The sequence below is a fragment of the Larus michahellis genome, chromosome 1, assembly GCF_964199755.1.
Source record: "Larus michahellis chromosome 1, bLarMic1.1, whole genome shotgun sequence".
Taxonomy (NCBI): Eukaryota; Metazoa; Chordata; class Aves; order Charadriiformes; family Laridae; genus Larus; species Larus michahellis.
In genome coordinates this window covers 204237849-204260256 of record NC_133896.1, presented here as the reverse complement: position 1 = coordinate 204260256, position 22408 = coordinate 204237849, and the positions used below count along the sequence as shown (strand labels likewise).

Sequence of the window (22408 nt, the reverse complement as noted above, 5' to 3'; positions counted from 1 at the left end):
CCTCCTTTTGTCCCTTCATTTTCCACAGATGACAAATTATATGTTCTCTGTTTCCTGCAGAGAACCCTGCTATAGCTTCTTCCTGCACTAACATTCCCCAACCCTATTGCACACATGATGTTACATTTTATCTCAATTTCCCGAGTAACGCCAGCTCTCAGCAATTATTCTTAATTTGGTTTTTTTTCACTTTGAAGTTGCTTTATGTTATTTTTAGACCTGAAAAAATTGTGTTTCTTTCAATTAGTTGGTCTAAAAGATCTTGCCTCATATAAATCTTTCTTGTTCTTCCTACTTGATATTTCCAAGACATGCCTTCCCTATTCGTTCACGTGGCTGAAGTTGTTATCAAGGGATATTATGATTTTCTATCTTGACTTCTGCAGTGTCTTCTCTGCCTTTCTTTATGAATGTCGTTTTGCTCCATTAGTATCTATTCAAAATGCTGCTGCAAAGTTACCTCTTCATGTGTCTCCACAGGCCCTTAACTTTCAACACCCTTCATGGCCTCTCATCTGTCAATTGCTATCAAGAGCTTAGTTCTCACCAGTTTACTGCCTGCTTGCTTATTTTTCAAACACCACTTTGATATTTTTTTTGGCCTCAGCTTTTCCTCGCGCTTAACACAAGCTACTGGTAGATGGCTGCCAGTCTACCTCAGAAGCTTTCTCAGTTTCTTCGTCCAGGATCCCCTTTGCAGCAATGCCGGTAGAAATGCGAGAGGGCAGGTCACCTGCTGGGTCATGCCCATTGCTCATCATCTTCCCCAGGCAACTTCTTCCTTGTCCTTCAAGGCTGTATTCATCTGTTCTCTCATGTCTTCTACTTAACCCTTATGCTCTTTGGACCAGGAGATGTCTTTTGCAAAATTTTGTAGAAGGGGATTCATGGCTTGGGAAGGTGGATTTGACAACAACAAAAAAGTTAATGATAAATGACCCTGCAAGTGTGCAGCATCAGTCAGGCGCTTTCTGATTTACTGGTTATTTGTTTGTGTATGTATCTGAACAAATATGAATCTCTTGCTACTGATAAATAGATCCTGAATGAAGGCAGACGAGGTCTTATTCTCACAGCAAGCGGTTGAGTCAGTGCCGTGAGCAGCAATGCTACTTCTGGGTTTCTTTTCCTCAGTTCTGTATGTAGAAGCACCAGTAGCAGTTAAAAGAACTTTCACTGCAACAAATTCATTTGATTCATATTTTTCTCTTTGTAAATGTGCTGCTTTGCATATGTATTTTGTACAAGCATTTAGAGTGCGTGACTTAAGCAGTACAGTGAAAACATGAAAGTCTTGTAGGACAGGAGCTTAATGTCAGTGTTGCTGTTGCTTGTGTACTGAATACAAATCAGTTGTTTCAAGAAAAAGAGCAGAACTAACCAGTTTATAGAATTATGTGACTTACGAGGTTTCCATTCTGATTATTTCGTGTCAGTGCTGCTGTTGATCTGCTCGTTGTTGAAAAATGCGCCAGTCACTAAGCAGAGAGTGGTTTCTGCTCCCAGTCTCCGCTGTCGGTGGTGGTGGTGGGACGCCTCTGCTGCATCGAGGCAGAGGAGGCAGCTCCTTCAGGCTTGTTCAAAAGTGCCAGAAAGTGATACAGAGAAAATTCTCTTGTGTGGGCACTGTCTCTGTGGACGTGTGCTGAAGCTCCCTGGAGAAGACTGATGTGTGGAAATGTTTGAACACAGAGACTACTTTGGAGAATTACTTTTGTATTTGAGCAGACAGCCATGACTGCTGTGAACCTAAAAGAGAAAGACACAGTCCAAATATTCATGTGTAGAGAATATAAGTTTAAAAACAGTGTTCTGCATTGTGGTTTTCTGCGTTGTTTTTGAGGGGACCTTAGACTTTTGGACACATCTGTTGGAATGGTTAATTCTTCCAGACATTTTTACCCATTTCTTTTTATAAGGCATAGTGGGGTAAAAAAATATATTTTTTTTCTGTGCTACTTGCTCACTTGCAAGCAAAATGATACCAGACAACCTAGCATTAGAAAAATTTCAAAATAAAAATTGCTTAGACTTTTCTGGTTTGAGGCCTTTGCATCATTAAATGCTTTAAATCAATTTTGTTTTAGACAGGGATTTAGTGTGAATGGTAGCATCTCTCTCTAGCTGGTGGCATGTCAGGCGCAGGAGCCTTTATGCTTTGCCGGAGATGAAGCTACTACTCTGTTAACTCAAATGCCATAAACTTTGTCTATGGTACTAAAGATCCTAGCTTTGATCTGTTACGGCAAATAAACCACCTGTGTGCTTGTGCCCGTATTTCATTACACCAGAACTATTAGCTTGCGCTCCTGTGAAATCTGTGTACAAGCAATCTCTAAAATCAAGAGTATACGCAGTAGGTTAAACCCTTCTGCTTGTCCAAATTTCATATGTTCCACTGCTACCAACCTAGTAACTTAATTTAAGTTGTATTTTCATATCTGTAACATGAATTCTATTTAAGATAACAGTATAGTTGTTTTATCCTGACCTTTCCCACCAGAATTATATTAGTCTGCCCTTTTGTTAAAATCACATTGATAATTGTGGCTAGTGGCAACTTGAAGAATCCTGCCTTTACAGTAGATATTTCACATATGTCTTACAAGAGCAAATGAAAAAATGAAAAGCATAAGATATAGTTCTGGGAGGTACCCATCATGATTCAAATGCATATTAAGAGCAAATACATTAAAAAAAAAAAAAAGTCTTTGAGTAGATTTAGAAGTTTCAGCATTTCATATGAGGTAGGTGAGTTTGTAATTGTAAATTTACCAAATTCTATTATCTTTCTTTATATGCATTCATTATGTTGCTATTAATTCTGATTCGGACTATAAGTACTTTGTAGAGATCAAGTCTACAAATAAAGCATAAACTTACTACTATGAAAATGACAGAAGCTTTACTAATACAAAAAAGCCGGAATTGAACGTGTGGAAACTTCTATGATTTTTGTGTTTTCAGTGGTTCTGAACTGTGCTTGTGGCAGGAGCGATTTTCAGTACAAATTGCTTTGCAGTAGGTACACAGCAAAGATTTGAGTGTTGGTATATAGGCATCAGCGTGTGCTAGTTTGGAACACAGGCTTACCTGTTCACTGACCATAAAATGTGGGGTATTTAGTAATGCCAAGGAAGAAAATAAAGTATTTTCATGCACGTTATTTGAGACCACTAGTAAAAACAAGATTCTGCTGACTAAACTAGGCTAATTGTATTACTTAAGATGTCAGATTGCATAACAAGAAATAAATGGCTGACTGGATGAAGTTGAACCTTGGTGTGACTGCTAGTGATTGGGAAGGGTGAATGATTTGAAGACGAAGCGAAGAGTTATCTGTTCCCTTCTACTGAGAACCAAGAATGGTATTCTACAAACTGATGTGAAGACCAGGAGCTATGTCTGACTCCTCTCAGAGCCTGAAGATCAGTTAGATCATCTTAGTGCAAAGGCTATGTCTGTCTGACTGACCTGCAACCTTGGTTTCTCCAGTTTTTGGTTACCAGCCTTTCTGGCGAGACCCATGGAACTTGACCAGTCCTTCTGAAAGAGCTGACCGTCTTTGTGTCCACATCATCTCCTTTCTGTGGTGTGTCTTGAATGCATCTGTGTGCTTCAGACCAAGAGAACAGAAAGTCCCTCAACAACGTGTTCTCTGCTCTTCCCACCTTTTTCTGTATCACTTCCTAGTCATCTATAAGAAGAAGCAAGCCTAGGAGGAGTGGCAAAGCCAATTGTGGAATGTCACCTGTATGTCACTTATTAGAATTAATGTTCAATGATGGTGCAGATGACAAAGGGTAGACAACAACAGGAAGAAAGCTTGCGTGACTTGGTCACAGTTCATGAAGGTTAACCTTAAACACCACTGCACGTATCTTAGAAATGTGGTCGAAAGTTGGCCTTTTCCCTCTGAGCTTGCAGGATCCTTCCCTTAGTGGAAATGATGCTTTCAGTGTTTGGATTTGAAGGCTATTGATGAGCATTAGATGGTATGGAGTGTGGTTGTCCAATTTTGGCATGGTTTAAGCAGCTCTTTGTATGTCAGATCGGCACTTGGTTCACCTCACTGGCTCTCAGTCAGTTTTCAGTATCGTTAAGGCTTTGGTCTTGATCTTCAAAGCAACTGTTGGATCAAACACCCCAGCTACATCAAAGTCTGTATTTCTATTTGTGAACTGCCAGAATAGCTGTATTCCGTTGGGGCAATGTAGATGATGAAATATCACAGCAGCTATGCATCAGCTGGGGGCACAGTGTTGTGGGTTGGGGGTACAGGCTACGAAAAAAACCCAGCTTGCGAGGCAATCAGGTGAATCCAGAGCAAGATGTTTTTAAGGAAATGCTACAAAACCTCTCTGTTTGTGAATGTTCTCCATCATAAACATGATGCAGAAACAGCTCCCGTTTTTATCTGAAAAATGACTTTCAAAAAGAAGAAAATTAATAAAATTTGGAATGCTGTCAGATCGTGAAAGGGATTACATTCTTAAATATCCTTTTATGGGAGCTGTAATAAGCTAAAATTTCAAAGTTGTTGTTTATTTTAAAGTACTTGTTTAAGGCAACCTCCTAGTAGTATTTAAAGCTTACCTTTTCTTAGCATTAAAATCACAAACAGCACTAGCTGGGAGAGGCCATATTATTATCAAAAACTAAACAGTGGCATAGCTCAAAAGGAGTTGAATATTTTATAACTGTTGATAGACTCAAATCAAGTCTGATCAACTTCTAAACAAACCGTAAAGGTTGTTTTTAGCTGATCAGAAATATCCCTCCACTGTGCTTTATAAAGTACTGTGGACAGAACTGATAGTGCCAAAACTCTGCTTCAACCTAGTTGCTAGGAACTGATAAATTGCTTCGAGGGCTGAACATAAAAATTGCAACTCCAGACAATTTAATTGGATAAAAAAACCCCGCTCTTAAATTAGATCTAAGTTAAATACCATAATAAATATGCTTCTATAAATTAACACTTGGAAAATACAACATCGTTTCTGTATGTACAGGTTTTTATCATGGTATGTTTTTTCAGTTCTCCCTTTTTACCTGATGATAATACATAATTTTCACCTGAGCACCTAATGCCTGGTAGAAATAAGACATCATTCTGCTATTTGGAATACTTGAGTACCTTGATTGTCCATTTTCTTAAAAAGGTATATAAATTTCTTCATTTTGAGCTTCTCTTAGCCTGCCTAACAGGTGTACCTGAATTCCAGCAGCCATTCAGCCTTCTTTACAAAGAGAGGATGTAGTCATTAGTCTTTTAACAAAGACACCTAGAAGCTGAATTGGAGCTGTTCTGTGGAGAACCCTGCCCTGTTTACCCAATCTGGTGTGCATTTCCAAAATCACTGCAGTAAGGTAGAGTGTGATCATTATTGACTTGGTCGAGTGTGGAAGGTTGAAGGCAACACGGTTTCCAAAGCTTCCAGCACAGAAATTTTGCTGATTTTTTTTTTTCCCTAAAATCTTGAGTTTGCGTAAGAAGAATCTTCTTATACCTCAGAAGGAGACTATATGAATGCAGAAATGTTTGCATCTCAATGCTGTGTTCAAACTGAAAGTCTTCATGCGAAGTTTCTATGGAAGTAGATTGCAAAATACGTGGGCCAATCTGGTATAAAAAAAAGAGAGAGCTTGTCACCCCTGAGCAGAACGCAAATAGCGAGGTGGTTACCACTGAATCCTGTTCTCCTGGCCAGCCTGATGTGATGTCTGAATGGGTTTCCTTCCACAGTTGAACTCCAAAGCACATTATTGCTAACCTTAGACATAAAGTACAGGTGGTGAAAATCTGTTCTTCAGTTAATCTCTTCTTTGATAGCAGTTCCTTAGGAAGGATCTAATCCTGAGTCTGTAAATTGCATCCTGTTTGTATCTGAAGAACTTGTACAAGTGTTATCTTGAACAATGATTTTACTTCTTTTCTCCAGCTCTTGTGGCGAGTAATGTGAAGTTAAGTCACAAGAGTTCTTCTTTCTGACTGGCTGATATAAATTTGAAGCAAGAGGGGAAAAATAATGAGTTTATGTTGTTGAACTGTGGATGATAAATATTCATGCTCAAGTTCTTAACAATTTCAGGGTTTTACGAATATTTTAATGAATACGTAACCGGTGGTACTTATAAGAAATATAACCTCATGATTCCTGGTGAATTAAAGAGGCATCTTTGCCAATTATTTCTTTTGCTATAGTAAGCATTACCTTGAACACATCTCTGCAAATTTTCTGATGGAAAAAATGAATACGAATGTGTAATGAAAGTGAAGGTTTGATCTGTGTATGTGTAATTGTCTTACATGTGCATATATAAATGACAAAACTTGGGAAAGAATGCAGCCTCAACATTTTACAGACGTAACTAAGAATATGAATGAACAGCCCAAGACTTAGATGATGACTGACAATAAATATTAGCATTACAGAACACTGTTGCAGTGTCACACATACATATTAAAAAATACTTTGTTCCGTACAACAGCTTTGAATGCTACATCTCTCTTTTCTTTCTTTTTTTTTTTTAATATATAACTCGTATGCACCAATTGTACTGGAAGAATAGATGCAATGGGAGGGACAAGTAAAGAGCAAATATTTAATGTTCAAAGAAATTGAAATAAACTATAATTTAATGCAGAATACTTTTCAAATATGGAAATTCATTAACAAAAAGGTGACCTTGAAAGTAGTTTTCTGTTGAGTTAGTAGTGCTCTGTAATATTGTACTAAGAGATGAACTAGAAGATATTTTTGTAAGCAAAAAAAAAAAGTAAAAAAAAAAAACCCAAAACCAACAAAAAAACCCCCAAAACAAAAACACAAAACCAAACCCGATTTTGTTGTGAAATAGTACATGAAGTTCCTGGTAATCACCATGCTTTTCAGGCAGTGGTTGTGTTGCCTTAGGCAGTTTATAGTGCTGCTGAGTCTGACCACGCTTTTAGTGATTTTTATATGCCCAACTATACAATTACCTTTACTAGTATTTCAAAATAGTCAAGAACAAAATGCATACTTAGTATCTTCTCCTTCTGATTGTAAATCTGGCTTTTATCCCTCTTTTCTGCTTGCTTTCAGTGCCCTGCAGAGGTGTCACTGGACAAGCAATAAGGGGCCCTTGCAGTGGTGACTAATCTTACCCTCCGCCAGCTCATTTCCTTCCACTCACTCTCTATGCAGATGTAAAAGGGACCTTTGGTATGGTTTTTGTTTGGTTTTAGGTTGATAGATGGAAATAGTGAAAAAACAGAACAAAAACGAACTTTAAATATTTAATGCTGCGAAGTTATTCGTAGAGTGAAGGATCATTTAAATGAGTACTGTTTTGGAAACTCAGCTCTGTGAATGTTGATTAAATATATAAACAAAAGGTAGCAATGTCTTTAATTATAGTTTCTTTGCGTTTGTTTTTGCTTTTCAGCATAAATATGTATGCATCTAGGGTTCAACGTGCTTAGAAATTCCCTTAAGCTTTTTGTTTGCATTTTTGCATGCATATACAATTGCATATGCCCTCCAGTCCTCCTGCTTTCTTTGTGCCTGCTAGCAAAAATTTGCAGAAGTGGTGCCACCAGTTCAGGACTGTGTGGAGCAGAACCTGTATCCACAAAAGCAGGCAGCTTTACTATATTATCCAAGACCTTTTTATGGAGCAGCATCTTCTGTGCCCTCTTTGTTAAGGAATTAGTGGGGCATTCCTGCACCCTGGGGAAGCTTGCCAATGCTGGCAGCCCGTCCCGAGACCTGCTGCGGGGATGGGGGGAAGCTGAGCGCCGGAGAGGGGAGATGAGAGGGTCTGGGAGGAAGCCTGAAGCACATGCATCACTTGTGGTGGGTGGCTGAAACACCCTTAGAACAGTTAATTCAGCTTAAGCAGCATTTTGGTTTTTAACTGCAAGGGCACCCAGGTGAGTTTTAAATCAGAGTAGTTTGTGAAATACTTACAGCAGGGATTAATGTGTCCACAAGCTTGTATCTCTTTGCCAGTGTGTTTCCGAGAGACAGTAAAGCTTCGTTTTACTTAAACGCTTTTTCTCAGATGACTCTTGATTAGTTGCTGCTCAAATCTCGCTTAGATTTGGTAGATTTAAGATGACCATACTGGGAAGGTAGAATTTGAACGTAAATCCTTGTCCTTCCTTTTTGAATAATATTTCTTCAACCTTTAACAAACAGCCTTGGAAGAGAGCACCGATGATGACAGAAACTATTCCGTTTACATGGCTATAATAGCGATGGCCTTTGACTGCAGTTGAGGGCAGTGGTTTTTGTTACGGTACCGCTATTAATGGGGTATAACATAATGTAATGGGCAAGTCACGTGGGCTTGTTTGCGTGTCTTGTAACTCTCCATTTGTCACCTGGCAGGCTGAAGAGGAAACAGTGGCCTTTCTTGCTCACAGTGGAAGTGAAGAAGAGTTCGATCCAAGCACTCTTCCAGATCCTGATAAATACAAAGATTCTGATGAAGAGCAGGGTTCAGAAAGTGAAGACGGCTATAGGTATGTACACATCTTCCATGCTCATTTTGAAATGCTCATGTTTTTTAGAAAGTGTTTTTCATTTTACAGTCATCCTCTTGCTCCTGAGACTTAGTATTTGTGTGTGAGGTAGGTGCTGAACAGAAATCAGTGCTAAAGGCTATTATTTTCTTCTGTGAAGCCGTATGAGAAAGATTTTTGAGTCAGCGTTGAAGGCATCTCGGTGAGACTGTTCCACATGCAAAAATCTTGACTAGTTCCCTGGAGGTTTCATGTGTTTCAGAAATACATTTCTCTGCTGTCACATTACCAGTTCTGTTTGAAAGGAAAAACGTTGAAGTCATTTGAGGATTTGGATGAGCCCCCTGTGCTTGTGCTATATTAAATAAATTTGTGCACGGTGCAACTTGATAAGTTTTATGATTCAGTGTTGCTCAGATTCTCCAATACCACAAATGAAGTGAAATCCGAGTTAGAAGTAAATATATAATAAAATTAACGATGTTAAACTTTTCTTCTTAATTTTAAAACAGTGTTTTTAATTATATAAACCAGAAGATTTTGTTTCTTGTAGCTTAACAGCAAAGCATGGGGTGGGGATGAGGATGTGTAGTTGATGGCAACCTACTGCAGGAAGACTGAGGGATACTGCATGAAATCCCGTGTGGTTTTTATCATTGGCTTCACCGCAACAAGAAGTCCATCTGTGTGTTTCTGACAAACAGCCTATTGTGTAACAGATTCAGAAACATGATCTTGACACTTAAATGGGAGTATAGTTCTTTATTTTGTCTATGTTCATAAATCTCTTGCTTTTCATGACTGAATCAGCTAAATCTTAGTGACTAGATTGTCCCTAGCCCCCTGTCACTGCACGTTGTGGAGGCAGGACATAGGACTGGGTGTTGGACATGGATTTAAGGACTGGATAGCCCTAACTTAACAGCCTGGTGACCATGTCCCCTGTAGCCCGTTCACCAATGTGTTGGTCAGTAGAACTGACGAGGATGGGAGAAATGTATTGCTTTTTCTGAGCAGCAGGGAATTGCTCTTTCTTTGCGCAAGGGGGAGGAAGAGGGCAATATAAGTCAATTGTAGTTCCTTTTGGTCTTTCACTTCCCTAAGCAGGTTCAGTATCTCCACTCCATGTAATATGAATGAAAAAGCTGTGTAAAATGTCAATACAAGGGCAAGAGCAGTGGGCAACAACGTGGTGACAGATAGATTTGGAAGATGACAGGGTCCAGGACAAAATTACATTTCTAGGGGAACCTGAAAGGAGCGTGTCAGAATTACGAGCTGTTGATGGCTGTGGTGTGCAGCGCAGCATGTGGCGGTTAATCCCGGCTGGCTTGGGCCAGCCTAGGGAACATCAGTCATGTCTTTACAGGCTAAATGGATTTGGCCAGTATGTGATCTTAGGTACTGGCACATGATTGTCTGTATTGTCCACAACTGCTGTGACTTCGGATGGTGCCAACTAGAGCTCTTCTGGGCAACGTCCCAGCATATTTTGGCGCGGTAGGATATGCCAAGGACTGTTTCTAGTAGGCAATGCTGATGAAGCCCCATTTCTTTTAGGTGTGTGTGAGTGAAAAATGTAGTGGTCTGTTCCCTAGCTCTGAAGTCAGCTTTGAGGCTCAGTGTAGGTATGTCTGGGGACTTGTGAGGTCCTCTGAGTACCCCTTAGGAGGCTTTTGTGAAAGCAGAGGCCCAACTGAAAGAGGAAGATGCAGTGAAGGAAGTTAATTTAGGGCTGGAAAAAGAGGAAATCAAGAAAAGCAAGAGAATTTGAATGACCGGTAAGCCTATGGGTAAAGGAAAGTGGTAGCTGAAGAGGCTGATGGCGAGCATAAGGCCACAGAGAAGTGGTATCGATTTTTTTCATGAGGGAGAAAGGAGGTGGAGGGGATGTATGCATGAAAGGAAGAGAGACGATGATGGGGATCTGGTGGATCAAGAAGAATAAATATGAGAACAGGCAAGAAATCTTGCTGCCAGCGGGAATGAGGGTTTTATGTTAAATCAACGCTCACGCACCTCTCTAGAGCTGTATAGATTGTATGATCAGCTGCTCTTGGGGCTGGGAAATATTGACCTGATGATTTTAACAAAAACAAATCAGACAAGAGTAGCACACAGTGAAATTAGGCTTTGAGATTAGAAAATACAACTCTGTTCTGGTTTATATTTCCAAAATTCACAGATTTTGCTCAAAGTGTTGGATTAAAATAGAAATATGTTGGGCTACACTAGCTGCTACTTCCTTTAAGAGGAAAAAATTGCTTCCTAAAGGGATAATTCAAAGCAAGTATGTGAGACTTAGGGTATCTTCCTTCATCACTCTTCAAAAAATAGACCATGTGTCCATGGTTTAAGTACTCAAAAACTTTGTTGATCTTTTCTTCCCTCCGCCCCGCATTTTTTTTTAAATTGAGGGAGCTATACAAATCATGAGTTAAATTTGCCTTTGAGTTAAAATTCCCTTATAGCCATACCTCTACAAGCAGAGTAATTAATGACTTCAAGCATGTAATATGAGATTAATTTTTGTATATCTAGCAACATTCATCATATTTGGTTTAAGGCTATCAATGTATGTTGTTAATGTGAAAAATTTAAGTGTATCAAATAGGGTGGAAGAAAAACAGCTGGACTTCTTAAATATTCATTTTCCAGCCAAATTAAATTTCTGATATTTCTAATCCATCCACCTCTTTAAATAAAAATGTTGAGGAAGAGCAAAGTTACGATTGACCTCATCATTACCTTCTTTAAATCTTTAATAAGTGAGACTGATCACATTAACTCTTGGATCAGCATGGAACAGATCTTGGACATGAGGGGATAGGAGAAATGTCATAGTTCTGTCATTGTTTTGTTTGTGATTTTATGGCCGGTCACCAGCTGACAGGTCTGCAAGTCAGCAGTCAGTGCTGCTTGGTTGTGTATCTTCCTTCATTTATGAAAATTATGGGCAAATTGCAGTTTCTTACACTGTCTTCCCATCCCAGAATGCTGATGTTGACCTGCTAAGTTGTCTGTGATTCTTGATGCAATTGACATTACATTGTTTTTTGAGATGATTCTTCTGCAAATCATGGTACTCCCTCAAATGTGCATTGTTCAGGTCATATCAGTGACTTTGTGAAGGCCAAAACTTAATGTTGTCATGGCCAGAAAAGCCCCATAAGACAGACATTGTAAAAAGGCTCTGTTTAAAGGCTTGATCATGCTGTTTAGCTGCAAAATTGGATGTTGAAACATTGGATAGCCGTTGATAGAGGCATGATATTCTTATGCCATGAAAGTCTTTATAATAGTTATACTCTAGCTCACTATATGAAATGGACCTGATGGTAGAATTTCCTAGTGGAATTTGGTACCCTGTGCTCTGCCGGTCAGACTAGATCCTTCCTGTGAACTTGTCATCTGCAGAAATAACCTTTTAAAAAAAAAAAGAAAAAAGAAAAAAATGTAGTATGTCATGAAGAGTCTCATGAATGAAGGAGAAATGGGATGAGTATTTACTGAAACTCTGCAGTTCAGAAATTAACTATCAACAATTGGAGGATGATGGTGGTCACACAAAAGAAAAGAAGAGAAGCAGATTTGAAGAATGTCAGTGTCGGATGAAGCTGAGGAGTGAATGGATGCAAGGGTTACGTACGTGGTTAGCAGCATCTCCAAAGGCAGCAGCATGTTTCAGAGGTTAAGCCTCTGACAGAGGGACATACAGCAAATCAAAGGGGTTTCATTGAAGCCATGGTCACCTCCAGCTGGAGCAGTTTCAACCCAGAGCATATTGATATTAGATCCATATGAGAATCAACCCCTGAATGATTTCAATTTTCAGACTGGTTTATAAGCTAAAATTTCTTAGCGTAAACAGACTGAACAGAAAGTCCAGTGGTCCAGGACTGGGTCAGGTACTGTTGCTTTATGGTCAGCAGTGTCTGCGATGGGAACAGGGAAGAAAAGTGCCGCTACAGCTTCAGACATCTGATTCGAGTCCACTGACGCTTGTCCGCTAGAGCCTTTAGAAAGTAAAGGTGACCTCAGAGAAGAAGCAAGATGTTAACGGTTGGTTTGACTGCTTTTACCCATCAAATCTTCTGTATACTTCTTGAGCAATAGTAAGAAATATTAAGCGTAGTCTCTTGCTGGTCTGATTTCCATTTAAATATTTATTTTTTCTTCTTCCGGATTATGGTACGCCAGCTCCAAGACAGACTTCTCTTGCTTTTAGTTCTATTACACTGGTATTTCATTACAAGTAGATTATTCATCCCTTTTCCTGCAATTGTTTTTTATAAATATAGTTTTAGAGCTGTTTTGATTTACATCAGTGGAATGGCCAGTAAGGGAAATAACCCAACACGATATATTTTCATTATCATTTCTATGTGCTGTAGCATTCTGACAGCAAGTAAGAAGGAAGCTGCACTGGGCTTCATGGAAGGGACTGCAGTAATTAATCTTCGTTAGGATTGCTGTCATGGCCTTGTGAATTAAAATTTATTATGTGGAAAAAGGTTTGTGGCACAGCATGTTTGATTAGCAAAATGCCAATATTTATGGGATAAATTATTCCTAACTTTTCTGAACTGTATTTTATTAGCAGATTCATTCATTATTCTGTGCATTTCTTTGCTAAAGGGCTCGTGTTGCTATATGGCAGCCTGGAAACTCGACTCATGGCCTGCAATTCTGTGGCAAGGGCGGTTTGTTTCCAGGGCAGCGCTGGTAAACCTAGGCTCCAAAGCAAGCTCTGATAAATGTTAACTGAATCATAACCTGTCTAGAGATCTCACAGTACCACATTGTTTAAACAACAGCAACTTAGCTGCGTGGCTGCACATTCAGATGGCTGACTCTAAGGCACTTAAAATTTAAATCTTACAGCTTGTCAAGACATACCTTGAAGCCCAAAAGCGAGTTAAATACTAACAATTAAAAGCTTCCTGTTTTTTCCTGGTATCACCTCAAAACACACTTGTGAGATTATTTTTTAGAAATTAAGAGAGTTGCTTGGCATATAGTTGTCAGGTTCATAGTTAGATCCCCTGTTTCCCAGATGCCATTCATATATACTGGCATTTATATATATATGCACCTGTCCCAGAAGGGGAAAAGAATTTTGGGGCAGGAGTTAGCAAGGCTCATTGACAGGGCTTTAAACTAGATATGAGGGGGGAAGGGGAGATAACTGGGCCCGTCAGGAATAAACCCAAGGGAGGCATGCCAGGGCTTGAAGGATGGTTGACTAGCGAGGACTCTCACTCTGCCATTTCATTTGAGAGAAGGGACAGACATTTAGAAATCATGGAAGCACCTGAGAGGGTTCTGGTAGGAAATGGGGCCCACACTCACAAAAAGGTGTTGGAATCATTAGCTCATCGGAAGTGCATCTGTACCAATGCACGCAGTGTGCGCAACAAACAGGGGGAGCTTGAAGCCATGATGCACCAGGAAAACTACGACATAGTGGCTATCACAGAAACGTGGTGGGATGCCTCACACGTCTGGAGTGCCACAATCGATGGCTACAAGCTCTTCAGGAGGGACAGACAGGAAAAGAGAGGTGGTAGAGTGTCCCTGTGTGTTAGAGAATGCTATGAGAGCTCGGAAATCAAGTATACTGATGATGGGGTGGAGAGTGTTTGGATTAGGTTAAGGGCCAATAAAGCTGATATCGCTGTGGGAGTCTGCTGTAGACCTCCCAACCAAAGCAGTGAGGCGGATGAAGCTTTCTATAAGCAGCTGGGGGAAATCTCACGGTCACTTGCCGTTGTTCTTGTGGGGGACTTTAACCTCCCGGATATCTGCTGGGAATACAACACAGCAGAGAGGGAACAGTTCAGGAGGTTCCTGCAATCTGTGGAGGATAACTTCCTTCACACAGCTGGTAAGTGAGCCGACGAGGGAAGGTGCCCTCCTGGACCTGCTTCTTGTGAACAGGGAAGAACTTGTGGGGGAAGTAAAGGTTGGTGGCCGTCTAGGGCACAGTGATCATGAGATGATCGAATTTCTGGTTCTTGGGGAAACAAGGAGAGGGGTTAGTAAAACTGCCACCTTAGACTTCCATAGAGCAAATTTTGACCTGTTCAGAAGACTGCTGGACAAAATCCCTTGGGAGGCTGCCCTGAAGGATATAGGAGCCCAGGAAGGCTGGACATACTTCAAGAGAGAGGTCTTAAAGGCACAGGAGGAGGCTGTCCCCGTGTGCCAAAAAACAAGTAGGTGGGGAAGGAGATAGGCCTGGCTAAATAGGGACCTTTGGCTGGACCTCAGGAACAAAAGGAGAGTCTATGACCTCTGGAAGAGGGGGCAGGTCTCTCATGAAGACTATAAGGGTATAGCAAAGCTATGCAGGGAGAAAATCAGGAGAGCCAAAGCACAGCTAGAGCTCAACCTAGCTACAGCTGTTAAGGATAACAGAAAATGTTTCTATAAATTCATTAACAACAAAAGGAGGATTAGGGAAGATCTCCCTCCCTTATTGGATGCAGAGGGAAACATAGTCACAAAGGATGAGGAAAAGGCTGAGGTGCTCAATGCCTACTTTGCCTCAGTCTTTAGCAGTGGAACTAGCTGTTCCCTGGACACCCAGCCTTGTGAGCTAGGAGACAGGGAGGGGAAGCTGGACGAGGTCATCACAATTAAAGAGGAAGTGACCAGTGACCTGCTGCACCGCTTGGATGCGCACAAGTCTATGGGACCGGATGGGTTACATCCAGGAGTGCTGAAAGAGTTGGCAGACGTGCTTGCCAAGCCACTTTCCATTATCTGCCTGAAGTCATGGCTAACTGGGGAGGTCCCAATGGACTGGAGGGTAGCAAATGTAGCACCCATCTACAAAAAAGGCAGAAAGGAGGATCCGGGAAACTATAGGCCTGCCAGTCTGACCTCGGTAGCAGGGAAGGTCATGGAGCAGATCATCTTGAGTGCCATTACAAGTCATATAATGGACAAGCAGGGGATCAGGCCTAGTCAGCATGGGTTTATGAAAGGCAGATCCTGCCTGACGAACCTGATCTCTTTCTATGACAAGATGACCCGATTATTGGATGAGGGAAAGGCTGTGGACATTGTCTACTTCGACTTTCAAAAAGCATTTGACACTGTTCCCCATAAAATTCTCGTGGAAAACTGGTGGCTTATGGCCTGGATGAGCATACGATCTGCTGGATCAAGCACTGGCTGGATGGACGATCCCAAAGAGTGGTGGTCAATGGAGTTAAATCCAGCTGGCGACCGGTCACAAGTGGTGTCCCTCAGGGCTCACTGTTGGGACCATTTCTGTTTAATGTCTTTATTGATGACCTTGATAAGGACATAGAGTGTATCATCAGCAAGTTTGCAGATGACACGAAGCTAAGCGGGAGTGTTGATCTACATGAGGATAGGGAGGCTCTACAGAGAGACTTGGATAGATTGGATCGATGGGCCAATGCTAATGGTATGAGCTTCAACAAGGCCAAGTGCTGGGTCTTGCACTTGGGCCACAACAACCCCATGCAGCGCTACAGGCTTGGGGAAGTGTGGCTGGAGAGCTGCCTGGCAGAAAAGGACCTGGGGGTTCTCATTGACAAGCGGCTGACCATGAGCCAGCAGTGTGCCCAGGTGGCCAAGAAAGCCAATGGCATCCTGGCTTGTATTAGAAATAGTGTGACCAGCAGAAGCAGGGAGGTGATTGTCCCCCTGTGCTCAGCACTGGTGAGGCCACACCTTGAGTATTGTGTCCAGTTCTGGACACCTCAATATGAGAGAGATATCGAGGTGCTGGAGCGAGTGCAGAGGAGGGCAACGAAGCTGGTGAAGGGCCTGGAGAATAAATCTTATGAGGAGTGATTGAAGGAGCTGGGACTGTTTAGTTTGAGGAAGAGGAGGCTGAGGGGAGACCTCATCACTCTCTGCAACTACTGGAAAGGCCATTGTAGAGAGGTTGGTGCTGGTCTCTTCTCACAGGTAATTAGCGATAGAAGAAGAGGGAATGGCTTCAAGCTGCAGCAGGGTAGTTTAGGCTGGACATTAGGAACAAATTCTTCACAGAAAGAGTGGTCAGACACTGGAATAGGCTGCCCAGGGAGGTGGTGGAGTCACCATCCCTGGATGCGTTTAAGACTCGTTTAGATGTGGTGTTAAGGGATATGGTGTAGGGGAGAACTTTGTAGAGTGGGGTTGATGGTTGGACTCAAAGATCCCAAGGGTCTTTTCCAACCTAAATGATTTTATGATTCTATGATTTACTTAAGGGACAGGATTCATAAACCATGTGTTAGTGTTTGTGCAATAAGCGTCACCTATCGAATGATACTACCTTCTTTTGTTGTTACAGCTGTGCAAACAGTGACCACAGAAATGACCGTGCCTGTTGATGAGATGGCTGGTAGTGGGTGGATGCAGCCCCTCCCAGTAAATCCTTCCATCAGGCAGCTTCAGGCCCTGTGGGTCGTTCAGGCGGCTGGAAAGCTAAATTGCACCAGATGGTAAAAGGAAGGAATTGTAATCCAGCTGCACATGCTGCTTTTCTAAGTGTTATAAATAGAAGATGAAGGGATGCACTGGCTTTGATTTGGATCTGAATTGTGGGGTTGCTTTCTAACTGCATTCTTCTGTTAGAAAATAGTTCACCTTAGAATAACTTTATTTTGTTTCGGCTATTTGTGGACACCAGCTGGTAGTGCATCAGTTTGTATGTTTGTGAAGGATAAGGAGCCATTTATGTCCATGGGACGTGACCAACAATAAAAAGGTTGGCTCTGCAGGGTGGGCTGACAGGCCTTCGGTCAGTGGAGACCAAGGGGGAATTCATTTGACAATAACTGCAGAAGTCATCCCCATAGAGCTGCTTTCACACATTCAGCCTTTTTACACACACACCTGAGAATTACACCTATTACATCTCTTCTGAAGAGTTTTATGTCCAAACAGCTGAGGAGAAGCACCCAGACGGAGTACAGGATACCTCTTGGCATCCTGATGCCACACATGTCTCCTGGTGATTTTCCAGCTTCCTTTTAAAATTGCCGCTTTCATCCTTTGTAAAAGCGACATCTCTGACTGCTCCTCTAGAGTACCTCCCATCTCCACACCACCCAGACCACTGCTGGTAAAAATACATCCTGCAGGAACAGGGTTGCACCAGCTGATCTTTAGAGGTCCCTTCCAACCCAAACCATTCTATGGAAGGGCAACGTCTGTCTTCTCTCTGTGTCTCAAGATTATCAACATCTTATTTGCATGTTCCACATGACTCTCTCCTTCCTAAGTTTCCTTTATCAAGTACTGTTTTGCTTCTATTTTTTGTGCATCACGAAAACACAAGCCGTTAGCGCTCTTCTTAGCTCCATGGCTTTGCTGCTGCTGCTTCCTGTGTTATATATTCCTCCTTATTCACCTCTCCAGCTTACAGCACAGTAGGGGTCAAATTAGTGTGAAAATTTATCTCCCAACGTGTAGATACAACTTTAGTATGCACTACTAATCAAGCAACATGATCCCTCAGTAATAATATGAAACAGCTTGACTCAGCATAATCTTCCCGCAAAGCTGATGATGAAAATTAGTCATAATTGTGTTGATATGCTTTTGTTTGTGGGAAAAAATGGAAATCTCACAGTTCCTTCTGAATGTCTTTTATATTTAAGTGTTGCATCTTACAGACATCTAGGCCTATGGGCCTCTGAAACTCCAAAAATGAGTATCATTTTTGGTATTTAAAGTCTGCTATTTCATAACTTTTGAGATTTATGCATTGTTTTAATTGCTAAGATGTTTTGAACTAATGTTCTAGATGGAGCATTAGTCAATTATGAATGCAAACTAGGCTTCAGAGTCCATTCAAACGCTGGAAATAATTGGTTCTTTTGCAAGCAAGCTAAAACATTTTTACTTAATGAGATTTCAGCCTTACGCTTTTAAAGTGAACCCCCTACTCTGTCCTGATCAAAGCAAACACCATGAAACTCCAGCCCAAGCTCACACTGCCCACTTGAAAAAGTGAGAAGTCTTAGTGCTTTAGAGTATTTTCATATACTATCAGTAGAGCTCCAGCATTTATGCAATATCTTATGCACTACAGAGAGAAGTAGAAAGGAAGAAAATAAAAGTTGGTAGCAAGCACTGAAAAGCCACCCCCATGCAAATGACAGCTCAAAGCCGGCAAAGTCGCTATATCCTTTGAAATGTCCCAATTTTAGGAAAAGTATTTGGTGCACGGTCATCAGCTATTCATAGAATCATAGGAGTGGTTTGGGTTGGAAGGGATCTTTAAAAATCATCTAGTCCAGCTCTCCTGCCATGGGCAGGGACATCTTCAACTAGACCAGGTTGCTTTACACTATTTCTTTTGGATAGGCGGGGAAGGACAATATAAAGGTAGGGTGTTTCGTTTGTTTTAATTACGGGAGCACAAGATGTTTTCTCCTCGGATTTCCCTCCTCACTCTGTGCTGTGCTGAGTAGGCAGCGGTTGGCACTGTTCTGCTGTGAAAGAAGACGGAGGAGAGAGGGAGGCAGGTCACACGTCTGCAACCCGGTGCAAGGCCATCAGATCTCATGTTACTCCTTGGTCTCGATGGAGAGGCAGCCAGAAAGCGCAGTATATGAGCCAGGAAGAGGAGGAACCGTTGTGCTGCCGATCCCTCTCAGGGAGCGTTCGGGAACTTCTTGAAAACTGCCATGTTTTGGGGTTAATGTTTGGGTTAGGCTGGTTTCCAGTGAGTGATGAAACCAGCGTTTCACGTCTTGGTAATTAGTCCGATTAATGGAAAAACAATGTGGGCAGCTGAAGGTGGTTTGAATTGGGCATGGGCTTCCTGTGCCGTGTTGGTTGGAAGGACAGTATTGCCCTATTTGAGCTATTTGTTATAGCTGCTGTTTCTAATTAAGTGTCTAAACAGTAATGCTGCATGAAACGTTTCACAAACATTACATTTACACTTAAGCAATTATAAAAATTAAGGCAATTAAAAAAATTCTTAAAGCCTTTTTTTGAAGTAAAGTGAATTTTCTGGGTGGAAATTTGCCAAGTTTTAATTAAAAAACTGAATTTAACCATCTATTTTAGAAAAGCCTAAACTCAGTCTATGAAGTTCCATTTTTAATTTTGTTATATTCTTTAAAATATAAACATGAAAAACTGGGAATGCCATTTTGTTTCAGTTAACTTGTCTGGAGAAGAATGGGTTGGGGGGCGAGGGGTTGCATTCTGCTTTTTTTGATATGAATTCTACCCGACAACCAGCTCTCTATAACTCATCACACAGATATTGTATCTTAGAATAGAATTTGTTAGAGTAGATTAAAATAATCTTAGACAAGTTGATTTATAGCAAATTTTCTATGTTATGGACAAAAACTACATGAAGAAACATGAAAGCTTGGGCTTCCCTCCTGTTGCTGTCGTGTGGCCATGTGATAGAAATCAAAGTATTACAACAGACCCACAGCCGTTTCATCCAGATTGAAGGCTGCAAAAGGCAATTCATTAAAATCCTGAGAAAAGCAGCAGAAGAAATAGGAATTCAGCAGGGAAAATAACTGGGTTTAGGTTTTTCTCTTCCTCTCATGGCAAAGAGGTGGTTAATAGCTTCCAAGGGAAGCTTCTGAAAGAATGGGAAAGAGTGGTTTGAATAAGATGGACCCAAATCAAAACTCTATTAAGTGTAAGACTCGCCACTGAAATGACAGTTCTCATATTTTTATTTTTGTCACATACTTATTTTAGACAAGATCTTGAATGCATGTCAGAGTCCACTGACATATCTCTAAATCAGTTTTGTCAAGTTGTCTGTCACTGTATAAGGCAGCAAATATTAGATAAGGCTGATAGCGATATCTTGATATACTGTAATCAATTAAGACAGCAGAACATCCACCATCACCTCGGCCTGAAAGCAATTCTAATTTAGACATTCAGAGTTCATCAGCTTCTGTTGCTTCACCCTTCTGAATTGTAATTTTGTTTGCTCTTATCTTGACATAAATTTGCCTTGTTTAAAATGAATTGTTTGATTACAAGATGATATTGATTACCACAGTTGTTAAAAAGACTAATTGATCTGTTTCTGCAGTGAACTTGAGGAGAAGGGTGGAAGAAAGAAAAGAAGCTATAGCAACAGTAATACAGCAGAAGAAACGCCCCTGAAAAGGAAGAAGGTGCAAGTCAGCCAAGAGGAAGACCCCTATTTGCCATTAGACACTGGGCTTTCTCTGGCAGAGGATGAAGAGCTTGTATTACATCTGCTCAACAGTCGCAGCTAATTATTTTTCGGCACATTTTCTTTTCTGGGACATCTCCACAGTTTTGTCAGTAGTCTACACAAAATGAATTTGGCAGCTAGGCAGCTGGGTACCAGTGGATGTAGATAAATGAGTTCGAGTTCCATGTGCAATGGGATTGCCTTAGATTGGCTCAGAGATTATAGGCAATATTTAGTTTGATTTATAAGGCTTTCTAAAGCAACTTTCCAACCTAAATCCCCAGATGTCATTTTACAGTAACACATAATTTAAAATCTCTGAGTTTTGAAGCAATTATCTTTTTTTAGTTTAATCTTGTGTATAATAAAAACAGGATGCTCCTTTCTTGACTATGTCAGGTTTGTTATTTTTGAAGAGAACCGTGTACTGAAATTATTAAAGCAGAAATACTGTTGGCAGCTCAAAATAAAATGCATTTTTTCTTCTGTGTATCATGCATGTATTTTTAAAAAATTTTAATAAACATTTCTGAAGCCTTGGTTTAAACTTTCAGTGTCTCTTTCAGCTTTGTTATGAAACCATGTGTTACCATTTCTATTATGCTTCTATTGTAATTATCATTTCTATTATTCTCCAGTTATCATTTCTGTTATGATTCTGGCTCTGGTGTTAGGCAATTCAGAAAACCACTTCTAGAAGCTAAAACTTTGAATCTTGCATTTGAATCCCATATGAATGTGAACACAGTGATGCCACGAAAAGGTGGAGCGTAACATTGCATGATAAAATTGGTTACAAGGTAGATTTTATGGCAGACTTAAAACTGGAAGGGAGCTACTTGTTTCTGTTACGACCAAACAGAATGAAGAAAGATCATTTATTTTTCAGCATATTTTCAAGTTTCATCCCATCAAACCATGTTTTTTTGTTTCAGATTTTGTGTGTGCTTACCCCATAACACTGCACCTTGATGAACAGCGATGGGACATATGCTACGTGAGTCCTTTCCCGGGGAAGGAAAAAGTGGGCGTTCTCTCTGAAGCAAAACAAAATATTAATACAATACCAAATTCTTGGTAGATTTTCTCCTCTTGGTTGCGCCCAAATGCCAGCTATGAGCCAGATTTCCTGTCGTCTTGCTTGCGTTCTTGACTACCCCCTCAAGAATATTGCATATCCTTCAGAAAAAAGCATGGTAAACCCTTGTGGGCAAGATGGAGACTGATGAAAACTGCTGACAGTTTTATACATTTCCAAAATGAACGAGGCAAAGGGAGGGCTGCCGTGCGAGAAAACGAAGGAGAGCAGGAACAGCCAGTGTTCTGTTTGCTGACACAAGTTTTTTGGCAGCAAACAGGCATGTAAAGTGATGATTGTTTTCAGTAGACCCATGTCTTAGTAAAGTTAGGCTTTCCCCTGTTGCTTCCCTTCAGCAAATCTTAAAGTACACGTTGTCTCAAAAAGCTGTGTCTGTTTGGTCTTCCCATCACCGATATGAAGAACACATTAAAGTAAATACTCCTTTTTTTCAATATCACTTTTTCCAGTTCTACATTACAGAAATCTATCAGCGCTGATTCAGTACAAGCCTTTCTTCCTCTCCCTGTACCCCATGCTCTTTTAGCTCAGTTACCCAAAAATGAAAATATACTGCAAATTCTTGTCTCCAAATGTTGCTTCCACTGTTCTGCCAGCAGGCAGGGTA

At 40.8% G+C, this 22408-nt stretch overlaps 1 protein-coding gene across 1 annotated transcript in view; it reads left to right on the top strand.

The window, feature by feature from the left end:
• The window catches only part of DDX10 (DEAD-box helicase 10), a 193869-nt gene extending 172616 nt beyond the window's left edge, over window positions 1-21253 (top strand). The window contains exons 17-18 of the mRNA XM_074570042.1: window positions 8382-8515; window positions 20574-21253. Coding sequence (XP_074426143.1) covers window positions 8382-8515; window positions 20574-20763 — 324 coding nt within the window. The 3' untranslated portion in view covers window positions 20764-21253. The remainder of the gene's footprint in view (window positions 1-8381; window positions 8516-20573) is intronic.
• Window positions 21254-22408: the final 1155 nt, after the last annotated feature.